A 13,477-nucleotide genomic window follows, 5' to 3' on the forward strand; every position below is an offset into this window, starting at 1 on the left:
CTAAAAATGGACATGAAGAACATGTGAATGTAAATTATCTGTATCTTTATATCTATGTCATAGATATAGATATATATAAATCATACAGATTTCTTTTAAAGTATGCTCTTGCCTAAAATTCTTTAGGAGTGCTTGTGTATTACTTCTGTTCAAACTCCCCAGCATCTGTCGAGCTCTGACTGTGTGTAAGGCATTGGGCTAACTTTTTGGCATATGCTCTATCATGTAATCTTTAAATTTTATGATTAAGGTCTCTTTTTAACTCTCAGTTTTCTAATGAAGAAGCTGAGATTTGGTGAAGTTATTTACTTGCCCAAGTTCACACAACTGGTTAATAAGTATACTTAAATGCAGATCTATTTGACCATTAAATTCATACTCTTAAATACCATCCTGCTTTTTAATCAAGAGATCTGGAAAAGAAAGTGGGCATTAACTTTACCTGTTATAGAATTTCAGATCCTATCAGTGGGTTGAGTTACTCTTCACCTATCCCCCATCTCTGTTGCTTGGATATAAAATTTCAAGCAACATTATTCTCCTCCCATGTTTTTTTTTTTTTTTTTTAAGATTTTTTTTTATTTATTTATTTGACAGAGAGAGATCACAAGTAGGCAGAGAAGCAGGCAGAGAGAGAGGAGGAAGCAGGCTCCCCATGGAGCAGAGAGCCTGATGCGGGGCTCGATCCCAGGACCCTGAGATCATGACCTGAGCCGAAGGCAGAGGCTTAATCAACTGAGCCACCCAGGCGCCCCTCCTCCCATGTTATATGGAATAAGTTACTGGGTGTGGAATGCCTAGACATTTTAAGTTGCTCATGTAGTCTATGAGAGTTATTTGTTTTGAAGATTAATTTCTTTGGGAATTATTGGTGTCCATTTTTAGGTTGCAAGTACTGAAGCTAATGGGAGTTTTGAGCATTAATATAATAACTGATCCATTTATTTTATAGACTATTATTCATCTGCCTTAAGAGGAAGCTCTGGATATATCACAATAAGATACATAAGGTTTTCTTAATAGTTCAGTTCTACTTGGAGGACTTCTTTTTAACAATATGTCTATTAAAATACTTCTTCCATTAAATTTGGAATAACATACTTGATGATCTTACTTATTTATCAGTTATTTAAATATTTTTTTCTTATTTCTAAGACCATATTGCAGTTTAAGCATATAAATGGTTGATGTTATCATTTAAAAGTCTCGCTTTTTTTTTTAATTTTATAAACTGTGTCAGTTTTAATAAGTGCTGGTTTATTTCATTTTATAAGTGATGTTTTGCATACTAACAGCCACTGAGTGAATGCTAAAGGGAATCTGATTAATTTTCTATGCTTAACTTCAAGGCTATTTCGGAATTTCCATTACATTTTATTGTTGATTTATGTTTTCATTTTCCATATAATGTACTGCCTTTTCATTGCTGTCTATGCAATTATTTCTTTTTAGTTAGATTAGTTAAACACGCCCTTCCTACTAACTTTCTTTGAAGATTAATGCTAGTTATATTTCTAAATGCCAGACATATTTATAAATTTGTCACAAAAGAAAAATAGTGGTTTGTGGTATAAATGCTCTGCATAGATATTTATTGATATGTCACTTTTTAATGCTCTGAGGGTGCCAGTCAAATTGACATTGTGATTTGGCATATCAAATAAAATACCTTCTTCCCGAACTTGGAAAATAGAGGTACTTATAAATGCAAAAAATACATTCCTGATAATGCATTCTAAAAGAAATACCTTGATACTAATGAATATTGGATTTAAATCAAACCACATACCAAATCACACAGAGTAAAGACAAATCTAGGACAAAATCATTGATGTTCCAACCTAATCTGCAGGAAAATAACTAATAAATTCTATGTTATTTCAGTTCTAAGTGGTTCAAGTTCATGGTTAAGTTAAGGGGAATATTACATCTAACCTGTTGCTTGTTCTTAATCACTTTTCCATAGCTAAAGGGGCCAAACACAAGACAAGTACTTGCTAGGCACTTCAGAGTTTTTTGTTGAATAAAAGAATAAATGAGTTTCCTTATTAAGTCTGGCAATGCAACACCAGCGAGACTTCTTTGCCTTCACAGAAAGGATTTTAGAACTTGACAATGGTGAATTTATCAGTGGGTACTCAACCCAATTTCTTGATTCAAATGAATTTTGGGAGGTGCTTCCTAAACTTAGCTTAGATATAACCAGGTCCTTAAAAATGAAAGGAGATGAAGTAGAGTGCCCCAAACTAGCATATCTGCCTAAAAAAAGATTACAGTGTAGTCTACTTTCAGCTACTTCTGCTTTAGTTTTCCTTAGATTTAATTTTTAAGTGGAAAAATGGTAATTTCTTGAATTACAGAGTTTTTATCCACTGCCCATATCGGCATCCTTTCAGTTTTATCAGACAAGTAGAAGCCCTCTGCTTTTGAAGTTGGTTCATAAGTTAAATTATCCATCAATCCAAAGAGCAAATGATAAGTCCTTAAATACCCGTAAACTAGCAAATATTATGTTGCCTCATAAGAATAGTATTTCAAAGACACATATCACTAATATATGTTTGAAAAAAGAAAGATGTATTTAACATAAAATTTTTGTGTAGATTGTGCTCTGATGATATTTAAAGTTAGTTTATGCCAATACATAAATCTACTCAGTCTATATATTTTTTTTTAAATTTTTATTTTATTTATTTGACAGAGAGAGATCACAAGTAGATAGAGAGGCAGGCAGAGAGAGAGAGAGGGAAGCAGGCCCCTGCTGAACAGAGAGCCCGATGCGGGACTCGATCCCAGGACCCCGAGATCATGACCTGAGCCAAAGGCAGCAGCTTAACCCACTGAGCCACCCAGGCGCCCTACTCAGTCTATATTTAAGCTGCATTTGCGCCTTCTTGTTAGAAGACACAACCTACCTTGCTCTGTGATCTTGGACAAGATGTTATACCACTTTAGCCTCAGGTGTGAAACTAGATAACAAAACCTTATCACCCTAAAAATGTAGTGCTGGATCAAATTATCCAAGTCCAGTTTTTGTGCCCTTCCATTTAAAAAAGTATCATCTTGTGAAATTCCCCAAGTTCTTCTGGAAACTTCCCTGATACCCAGTGTTCTTTCACATGGCCAAGACTAATTTGTCCACTCCAGCTCTTAATCTCTGTCTTTCTTCTTCTTTTCTCAGGCTTGAACCTCAGTATTTTCTTCTCCTTTCTTCAAAGCCGTCTTCTCCTTTTTGACCGCCTCCTTCCTTTCAGTTAAGGAGTATGCTTAATATGCTTAACTTACCAGGAAGCAAAACCAAAACTCTCTCCAGATCCTATGTGACCCATCCCCCCACATTCAGATTCTATCCTTTTTCTCCATTCAGGCTCTTTGAAAGCATTTCTTACAATGTCTGTGTTCTCATTTTCAATTTAATTCTCAGCCCACTATAATCTGATTTCCTTTTCATTTATTTTCCTGTTAACTGAAGAACACCAATAATCTCCACATATTCAGATCTGCTAATAACTTTTCATTTTTCTCAAGGGATCCCCTTGGACCCATTGAATACTGCTGTGTTTCAGAACCCCGTTCAGGCCCAAGTCAGCAGCATTTTCTCTTCTTTCCGTCTTTGAAACAAGCCTCAGAATATCAACCTCTTGCCCTCAAATCCTGGCAGCTGCCTCTATTCATTCTATTCTGAGAGCCTCTGCCCAAGTTCAGAGAAGATCCAATTTCCCTAGCATCTGCCCTTGTTTATCCCCAAAGACAGTAATTTGTCTTTATTTTATTGTTGATTTTATCTTTATTAATCACTATGTGATTCTTACTTGAAGTGCTTTACTGACGATATCTGTGGTAATATCTGCAACACTAGGCACACCGTCCATCCATTTACTGTCCCCAAATAGATATTCCTTATACATCCTCAGCACAAATGTCCATCTTCAGGAAGTTTCTGAACCCTGTGTCCCCTAAATGATTTGATCCAATTTTAAGTGCATATCGTACCCTGCCCTTTTGCATTAGATCCTTTATCACAGTTTGTAGTTACATATTTATGTCTCCTTCCCCTCATTGATCATTATAATAATGACCATATTTATTTCAATAAATCATTTATCCTTGGCCCTTTCACAGTATCCTGTAATATTAGTTGTTCAATAAATATGGGATGAATGAATGAAATAGAACCAAATCAAATCTACAGCTCATGCCTTTATCTCATCTTCCACAGTTATTATCTACAATGGCACCCCATACACTCCTTTTAACTTCCAGGATCATACATCAGACCTGTTCTGTAGGCATTTCTACATGAATACAACATCCCAATCTTTGTGTCTTTTTTTTTTAAAGAAAGAACAAACAAAAATAAAGCCTTCTAAATTGATTTTCTATCTTTTCCCTGCCTACATGTATGTATTTATGTATGTATTTTTTAATCTATGGCAAAACCTGATTTCACATACCAACAACTTGGAAGTATCCCTTACCAGCTAACCTGCCATCAGATGGTGCCTGTTTTACTGTCTCTAAGTCATGAACTATGCCCTGTCTCCCATTATTTTAAGTCTCTTTATTTATCGCAGTTCCTAGTCATATTTCCCTCCAAGCCATCCTCCACATTAGAGCTAGGATCATCTTTCTAAAATGGGTATCTCACCATTTCATTTTTCAGCTCTTTAAGAAATTGTTGAATTCTTAATATTAACTGCTGAACTCTTTAATGAGTTCTTCAAGCTGTTCAGCTAATATGGTCCAAGTATGTACATTTCTCATAAGCTTATTTATATATATGTTGAATAAAGAAATATTACAGTTAATTTTTGTACACTTACTACTATGTGGCTGGAAATATCTCTGTGTTAGAAATGAGAAATTAAGGATGCCTGGGTGGCTCAGTGGGTTAAGCATCTGCCTTCACCTCAGGTCATGATCCCAGGGTCCTGGGATTGATTTTAACATCTGGCTCCTTGCTCAGCCGGGAGCCTGCTTCTCCCTCTGCCTGCCGCTTGAGCCTACACAGTCTCTCTCTGACAAATAAATAAAAATAAATAAAATCTTTTAAAAATAGTAGTGAGAAACTATAGGATTGATCAACATAAAGTTACTTGCTTAAGATCACATCTAATAAGTGGTGCATCCAAGATTGAACACAGAGCTAAATTGCATGCTCATATTCTCCCTCTAGCCATTACAAACATCTCCAAATATCCATGCCCCTATACATCTCTGTGATGTTAGAATGTGCTGATCCCTCTTGCTAAAATGTCCCCTCCTTCCTTCCCTAACTGAGGAACCCCTACTTAGTTTTTAATATCCATCTGATTTTACTTAATATTGAAACTTTCTAAATGAATGTAATTGCCACCCCTAATACTTTTCTAAAGTACCCAATACAAATTCCTTTTGTGTAACCTTATTAAGTTATATTTTTACTATAAACATTTTTGTTTCCAACAGTAGGTTACATGATCTAAGAGGATAATAGTTATGTCTTACTCATCATTTTCTCTATTACCTGGTATAACAAACAGTTAGCACATAGTTTATTTGAATTAAATTAAAAATAAATGACTTAGTCTCTTGAGATTGTTTCCATTTCTAAATCTGAGTCAGTGGTTCTACAAAGCATATTCTGTGGAAACACACTAGATATTAAATTACTTAAAACACAGACTTAGCAACGTAATATCTAAACTAACATGAAATGTGCCATTGTTTTGTGATTCACGCCATGCAATTCATAGAAAACATCACATTTCAAGTGTTTTATTCATTTGTTTGCATTTTTTAAACATCTGGCCTCATTCCAAAAGCATTTCAGGCAGTTTACCAAAAGCATGCATGTGCTTAAATTATTATAAAATAAAACATAAGTAGAAGTAGGATATCAGGATGAAGGAAAATAGAATGTAAGTATGTACACCATTTGGGCCAGAACATTAAGTGTAATCCGTAGCTAGAGAAGTAGAACTTTAAATTCTGAACTTCTTGGCTGCTGGAATAAACCATGGGGTGGTGGGGAGTTACTATCTTTTTTTTTTTAATCAAAAAATGGAAGTATAAATTTTCTTATGGAAAATATTTTCCTACACTGAATTATATAAACCGATATCATATGGGTTTTATATTAGGGAAAGTTGGGTACTGTTGAAAGTAATGTCAGCATTTTCCCAATAAAGGCAGTAATGAATTTCATATTGATGTTTCTTGTAGTCCCCTTCAATAAAAGCTGAAGGCATTACATTAACATACAACTCAGTGAAGGCAATTCTTCAAGGAGCTAAACTAATATGGTCCAAGTATATAGCTTTCTCATGGCCCAATTTAATCCAAGGAAAGACTTTAGAGTACTTAGAGAAGTGGATGGACTGTATAACCTTCAAACAATCTTCTGTAAGTATCACTTTTCTCAGTCAGGATGGTTAGCAGACAGTTAATAGCAGCATTATTGGACCAAGGAGCATGTTGCTGCTTTACAGTTAATGGGCTGGATAGTAGCCACAATAGACTAAAAGCAACATGATGTATATAGTAAGAGCATAGAGTTGCCACTTTTGGCTACCTTGGGTTTTTTCCAAAGTCTGTCTTATTTAGTATTACATTTATGAGAGCTCCATTTCCTGATTCTACGTACAATCTCTGCTATTCTTTCCAATTCTGAAACCATGTAATTATTATTTTTATTTATGTCCCAGTTCACTTTGCTAATAGATGGCTATATTTTAGATAGAGCATTTGCTCAAGTTATTAACACATTATTTTATCTAATACTCTAAGGTAGCTGAGATTGGTTTGCCCCATGGTGTAAGACATTTTGATTTCTATAATCAGGAATTTTCCACACTCGAAATCTTAAATACATACTCAGACATTCTAATAAAGTAATAAACTCAGAATATTCTGAATCCTATAAAACATTGTTTAAAAAATAGAAAGTTTAAGTAGTATGCACTATATTTCATTTTCATTCCACTTCAGTAACATCATCAACATATTCTATAGTGGCATATTTTACTCTTTTCCCCCAGTAATGTTTAAAAATACATGTTACTTATTTTATGTTTAGCCATATTTTCCCCCTTTCCAGTTATATGAGTCTCAGTTATAGTAAAACAACTTCCACAGACATGTGGAATAGTAAAATTGAGGACTTTCAAGATAATTACATAGCCGAATTGTAGGACATACTATGGGAATCTAGTTTTTATGAATTTAATAAATGCCTACTGTATAAAATACTTTATATTTTATATATTATATATTTTCTAAATATGTATTTTTGATCGCACTAATCATTCTTGTGCATGTCATTCCCTATAAAGTAAACATTTTTTAAGCCTTTTCTGTGCTAGGAACTATGCTAGGAGCTCTGCATTGTACTATCTATGCTTTCAAGGAGCTCACAATTAAACAGAAGAAAAAATAAATGAAAAAAGTATATGTGCCATTATGGAGAAAAACACTAGAGTGCTATGAAAACACATGGAAGGCGTACTTACTGCAATAGGAAGTGATTTTGAGCTGAGTCGATATAAAATGGATCTAACTAGAGTGTGTGGGTTGGTTATCATTTCCTGGCTCAACTGTGGTATCATTCACAAGTTAGGGGATGTAGGGAGGTATACAGAATTAGGTTGGGAGTAAAAGTAACCCCAGTTCATTTCTGGATATTTTATGTTTTAATTACCTATGGAATATGTTGATAGAGAAGCCTAGTGAAATATAACGGGTAAGAATTCTGGTGAGAGATATTATGTCAATCATCCATGTATTGGTTACAAAAGCCTTAGCAGTTACTTAAAATTAATAGAAATTTGCAGTGTCCACTTGCCTTCATTTCCCCCATTCTCCTTCTGTTTGGTTTCATGCTTCACATTTAACATTGTTTTCTTTACTTACATTTTCAGGCATACCTGGCCTTATTCTTATATGAAGTGACCTACCTAAGAGACTTAAAGCAGAAATACAGAATGATCAAATTAGACTATGAGAAATTAGGTAGTGTGAACTATTGGAACCTGCCTAATTCTCAAAAGAAAAAAAAAAAACAACTTTATATACGGGCATGAACCTTAAAAAAATTATCTTGTGGTAGTTTGTACTGGTTTGAACAGTTAACACAATGATAGTCTTCATTGCATTATTTCTCTTCAAGGCTCTGAGGGTCTGAGAGTAGGCCAAGGGTCACATTGAATAAAGTAAAATTAGTCTCAAAGGGGCAAAATCATTGTCCTAAAGACTCAACCTGCTGACGGTCTGCCTTGATCAGAGGCTTGTATGATACTCGAAGAGGGTTTATAACATAATATATCAGTTTGGTTCTTTTTAATAGAAGTTAATAATGAATAGGGTGAGGTAATATCTTCTAGTAATGGCCTAGAGTACGAATATGTTTTAATACTATCACCAGCAGATCTCTGGGTTACAAAGAACAGGAATAAAATATATTATGTGGACTTAATCTGTGTACTCTGGTTTAGCAGACCTAAGAACTGTAAGTCATCTATGAATTCAACAGCATTTTTCCTCTATATACATGATATTAATAATCTTAAATAGATACTGCAGATTTGTGACAATTACTTTCAAATGGACTGAAGGGAGTTGTTTTATCCTTTAAAACAAGACTTTGTAAGACTTGAGCCAGAAAGGCTTTACTGGGTTGTGGCTAGGAATTAAGACGGTTTAGGGCCATGAGGGTGTCCTGTGCTTCACTGAATTCATTGGTTAGAAATTACGGGTGTCTGCCACTGGGTTTTGACTAAGATAATACTCATGACTGTTGCACGTTTGCTTGCTGTTGATTCTGAAAATAATCAAGTTTCCAAGTTCCAAGAGAGCGTTGTGAAGTCAAGCCATCATTTTGTCAGGTACTGAGCTTGTCTCTCAACTTTATACTTACATTTAGAGATTGAAGCCATACTTTGAGCGATGAAAAAGAAATATGATGAAATTTTGTTCTCTGTAGTTGAGTCAAGAAAAGTTACACACATACATTAAAATTATTTTAAACACTGCTTATTGTAGTATCTTCAGTATTGGGGTTAAACACTCCACACACACACACACACACACACACACACACACACACACACACCCCAGCATACAAACACGTAAGGGTGATATTTGCATGTACATCCTGGTACAGCTCTCTGAGTATTTAAAGCAGATATTCATCCCGATTAGTTAGAGGACCTGTTCTGATTTGTTTGTGCGTCTGCTTCAGAGTTTGTTAAATAATTTTAGCACCAACTGTGGGTTTATATACAATTGAAGGTTATTTGCATTGGGCAGGAAGGGGGTTGGTAAGAGTCAGTGAGAGTTTCTAACCATAGGCTCCTCTTGCAACAAAGAACGTTTGCATCTATGTTTCTTTGTCAAAATGTCTAAGCCTTGCACCATAAATCTTGACCTAACTTAAATGTCCCTCTTCCAAGACACCTTTTTTGAGATCCTGCTTGCAGTGTTTATGTATATTGTCTATACATTTTATAAGCCAATAATCTTGTTTAGCTTGTATTAGAGTTATAACTGTCACTACTCTCCACTAAGAAGCTGTGCTTTTGTATGTGGTTTGAATATTCATTTATTCATTTAATTCCCACAACAGTTCATTATGGCTTTTTTATAATTATCCCTGTTTTTTTTTTTTTTTTTTTTTAACTAGAAGGTGAAGGAGGGAGAGGTGAAGGAATATCCCCAAAGTCTGAATTCTAAGGGCAATTTGATTTTATTTTAAATGATATTTAGGTAGAATTGATATAATGATCACATAAGCACTATATGTTACATGATGGTTTAAAGAGTCTTTTTAGAAGTTTGACCTGGTGATACAAACTTCAATTGGAAAAATTTAGGAAAAAGTGTACTCCCAGGTTTCAAATAGCTTCCTCAAAGAGAAAGTCACACAGTATGATGCTTAAAGTAGGACTTTAGAAGTCACACGCACTTGAGTTTGTGTGCTCATTCAGCCACTTAATAGACAGGAGACCTGGTTATGTCAGTAAACCTCTTTAGCCTCTATTTTGAAATTTGTGACAGGAATTGGCATAGAACTTACCTCCTATCCAGTAGTGAAGTTTTTCCACAAATGACACCCTTAATGGTGACTAACATAACACATGATAAGCATGATGGAAGGGAAGCCTTCCAGTCTAGGAAGCAGCATGGCCATAGGCATCAAACAAGGAAGTATTCTTGCAAACTGGAGTTATTTCATGAGACTGGTGTATAATTAATGAAGTAAAGAAGCCATGGTAAGAACTACTGATTTTATTCTAAGTTCCTTGCGATAGTATTCAAGAGATTTAAGCTGAGGAGTGACATGATCCCATTGATGTCTTCAAAAAAAGAAAAAATCCCTGTGGCTAGAGTGTGTCTATGATTGGACAAGGTCAAGTGAAAGCTAGGAGAGCACAAAGCATGTTGTTTGGTCCAGGCAGGAGATAACTGTGAGTCATATTCAAGTAGGTGGGGATTATGAACGGAAGCAGGTTGTGGATGAGCTAGGCATAAAACAAAGTTTGTATTTTATCTTTGTCCCAGATTTTTAGTATTTATTTCACTGCCAACTGTATATGGTTAGCTTCCCATCATATTAGTAAAGCGTTCGACGTGAAAAAGAGAAACCCTGTTATCTAGTTAAAGAAGTGAAATTTCTTTATCCAGAAATTGTGGTCATTGTAGATGATCATTCCCCTGGTTAAAATATTTCTACATTTCATTTATTCATGCTTTCATCCATTTAACAAATATATGAATAAGTTACAAGAGTCAAAATGTATCATTTATTAAATGTGTGGTTTTGATTGTTTGTTTTCCATGTAAACAACAACAAAATATGGTTCTCTGGGAAAACGGTATCACTGATTTTTACTCTGGAGCTTTCCTCATGGTTTCAGGACTCCTTTTATTTATTTTCCTAAATTTCATCTTTCTAATGGATAATGATGTTTATCAAAATACTTTTCTTCAGAATTTGAACTGGAGTTTGGAAAATGTTAAATGGCAGGCTCTACCCACATTGTGTTAATTCTTGTATTTTTCAATAGAAAAAAGAAAAAGCCTCTGTCATGATACAGAACAATGCTTATGCGGTAGCTGTTGCCAATTATGCCCCGAATCTTTCAAAAGACCCAGTTCTGTCCACCATCTCCAAGAGTGCAACCACGCCAGAACCCAATAAGAAGCCGGAGAACAAGCCAGCGGAAGCCAAGAAAACCTTCAACAGCGTTAGCAAAATTGACAGAATGTCTAGAATAGTTTTCCCAGTTTTGTTTGGTACCTTTAATTTAGTTTACTGGGCTACGTATTTAAACAGAGAACCTGTATTAGGGGTCAGTCCTTGAATCTGGACACAGGTTATCTTTGGGATGTATAGCAACATAGAACTTTGTTTTGCTATGTACAGTCTGACTAATAACTGCTAATTTGTGAACCAATATGTACAGTATGTATATAGCTATCGAGCTTACCAGTAGACCTCTAATGGAGACACGCATTTGCTAACTTGTGGAATTGCAGGCAGAAAGCACCCCATACCCAAAGAGCCATTGCCTTTCTTAAAGATTTACCCTAGGAACTCGTTTAAAGTGGCTTTCTCATGGCCTGGTTTATTTCCTACTTGTGATGAAAATGGGGCTCCTATACCACACTTGATGAACTCTTTTGATTTAGATCTTAAATATTAGGACTATTTTCTACTGTAGCCTAACTATAACATAAGATAACACTGTCATTCCAAGATGAATTCTTCTAAATCACAGAACCTCGTATCTGCCACATCTGTTCCCTTCATGAGTGCTCAGAAACCCTGCTAGTGTAATTGGAAGCTTAGCACACCTCAGAAAAAAAAAACAAAAACAAAAAACTAGAGATCTGAAATCAGCTTTTAATTACTCTGTATAGCATCTATAGCAACATATTACCGCATGACAAGCTCAAATAATTATGAGTCACTCCTGACAGGATGTTAATTATGCCTAGACTTTAGTAACTATCAGAATGTCACAGTCATTACATTTTAGCTCAGAGTTTATTTGAGAATAATAATTGAAATCCTACAGATTATTTTAATCATTGGAAACTACCTTAAATTAAAAAAAAAAAAAAGACAAATGTGTCTTACTCTTTCCAGGTATGTGTTGTATTGAAATTGATCAGCTAAATTTTCTTGGTGCTGGCGACTGGAAAAAGCATCCCATTTGGCTGCTGTAAAGCAACATTCATGTCGATTAGAAAATTGTGCCAAAAACTCCCGCCAAGGAGAATTCATAGGTGTCCCAGCATTTAGATGAGCACTTACACGATTCTCTTCTTTCCTGTTTACTGCAAATTCTGCCTTAAGGCTTCTTGTCATCAGGACTCAGAAGCCACTAATTACAAAGGAAAGGGAAGTTAATTGGCACATTTTTCTGTCTTGAAGCAGCGCTTTCAGATCAGAATTAATGTAAATCTGCTTTTGTAAATTGCAACTTTAAATTTCACTGACTCAAATTTACAACAGCTTTGTATACCAGAAGAGGTTTTGGTAAGAGTTGAACATTTTTAAACAGAAACTTTAAAGCATCACCAACAGATCGTGGATTAGTTCACAGGCACACACGTAAATGCGCATGCGCGCGCGCACGCGCGCACACACACACACACACACACACACACACACACTGATTAAATTAGAACACACACAAATAACTAAATCAGACACCACAGTTTTCAATTTTATATAATTACTAATTATTAATGGATAAAATTCATTTTTCTTTTAATATTTTAAAATATACTCTCTATGCCCCTGAAATGTGTTAATAGAAGTTAACAATTGTGTCTCATGCCTAGATTTAACATTTTTGGAAAACCTGAAAACCTTTTGACTCACATCTACATTAGCAGTTATTAGTTGACTTTTACTAATAGATACACCTTTATGATGGTGTTTTTGTAGAAACATAAGTAGTCAAATAGTGGCATTTCTTGCAGTTTTGTACAGTATTTCAGTATAGTGCATAAGTAAGTATGTTCATAAAATCAAATAAAAGGAGTATCTTATGGAAATAAGCAAAATCACAGCAAAACTTGTTATTCCTTTGCCTCGTTTAAATTTTTTTCATTTTCTTTGTTTTAGTGTGATTCTATTATGTGCTTTGCATGACTGTATTAATACCAAGGTCACAAATGCATCTTATTAACAGAATTTGCCGTGGAGACAGCTTTGACATTAAAAATTCCCTTACAAAAGGTAATCCGTAATCCTTAATAAAATAAAATTGTTACATGAGCTAATAAATGTATTTCTTTAATTCCCTTCCAATTACAGCTTCTTTGTCATCTAAATAGTTTTAACATACGAGATTCTATTTCCTACACATTTAAATATAACCTGGATCTTTGGTAGAGTTTAGGAAAGTGTGCGAGAGTCAAAGAGAGTGCACTGTGTTTGAGGGCAAGCAATAAAAATGTTTTGTATGGTATACATTATTAGGCACTT

General features: G+C 34.9%; 1 protein-coding gene across 3 annotated transcripts in view; it reads left to right on the forward strand.

Annotated features, from left to right (window-relative positions):
* Nucleotides 1-11,922, forward strand: part of GABRA2 (gamma-aminobutyric acid type A receptor subunit alpha2) — a 124,937-nt gene extending 113,015 nt beyond the window's left edge. Inside the window, exons 10-11 of one of the 3 annotated variants that reach the window (XM_045984539.1) lie at nucleotides 6,205-6,384; nucleotides 11,043-11,922. In XM_045984539.1, the coding sequence (XP_045840495.1) occupies nucleotides 6,205-6,384; nucleotides 11,043-11,339 (477 nt within the window). In that variant the 3' untranslated portion in view covers nucleotides 11,340-11,922. The remainder of the gene's footprint in view (nucleotides 1-6,204; nucleotides 6,385-11,042) is intronic. The other 2 variants (XM_045984519.1, XM_045984530.1) reach the window with 2 other exon arrangements.
* Nucleotides 11,923-13,477: the final 1,555 nt, after the last annotated feature.

The sequence above is a fragment of the Meles meles genome, chromosome 2 (assembly GCF_922984935.1).
Source record: "Meles meles chromosome 2, mMelMel3.1 paternal haplotype, whole genome shotgun sequence".
In the NCBI taxonomy this organism is placed as follows: Eukaryota; Metazoa; Chordata; class Mammalia; order Carnivora; family Mustelidae; genus Meles; species Meles meles.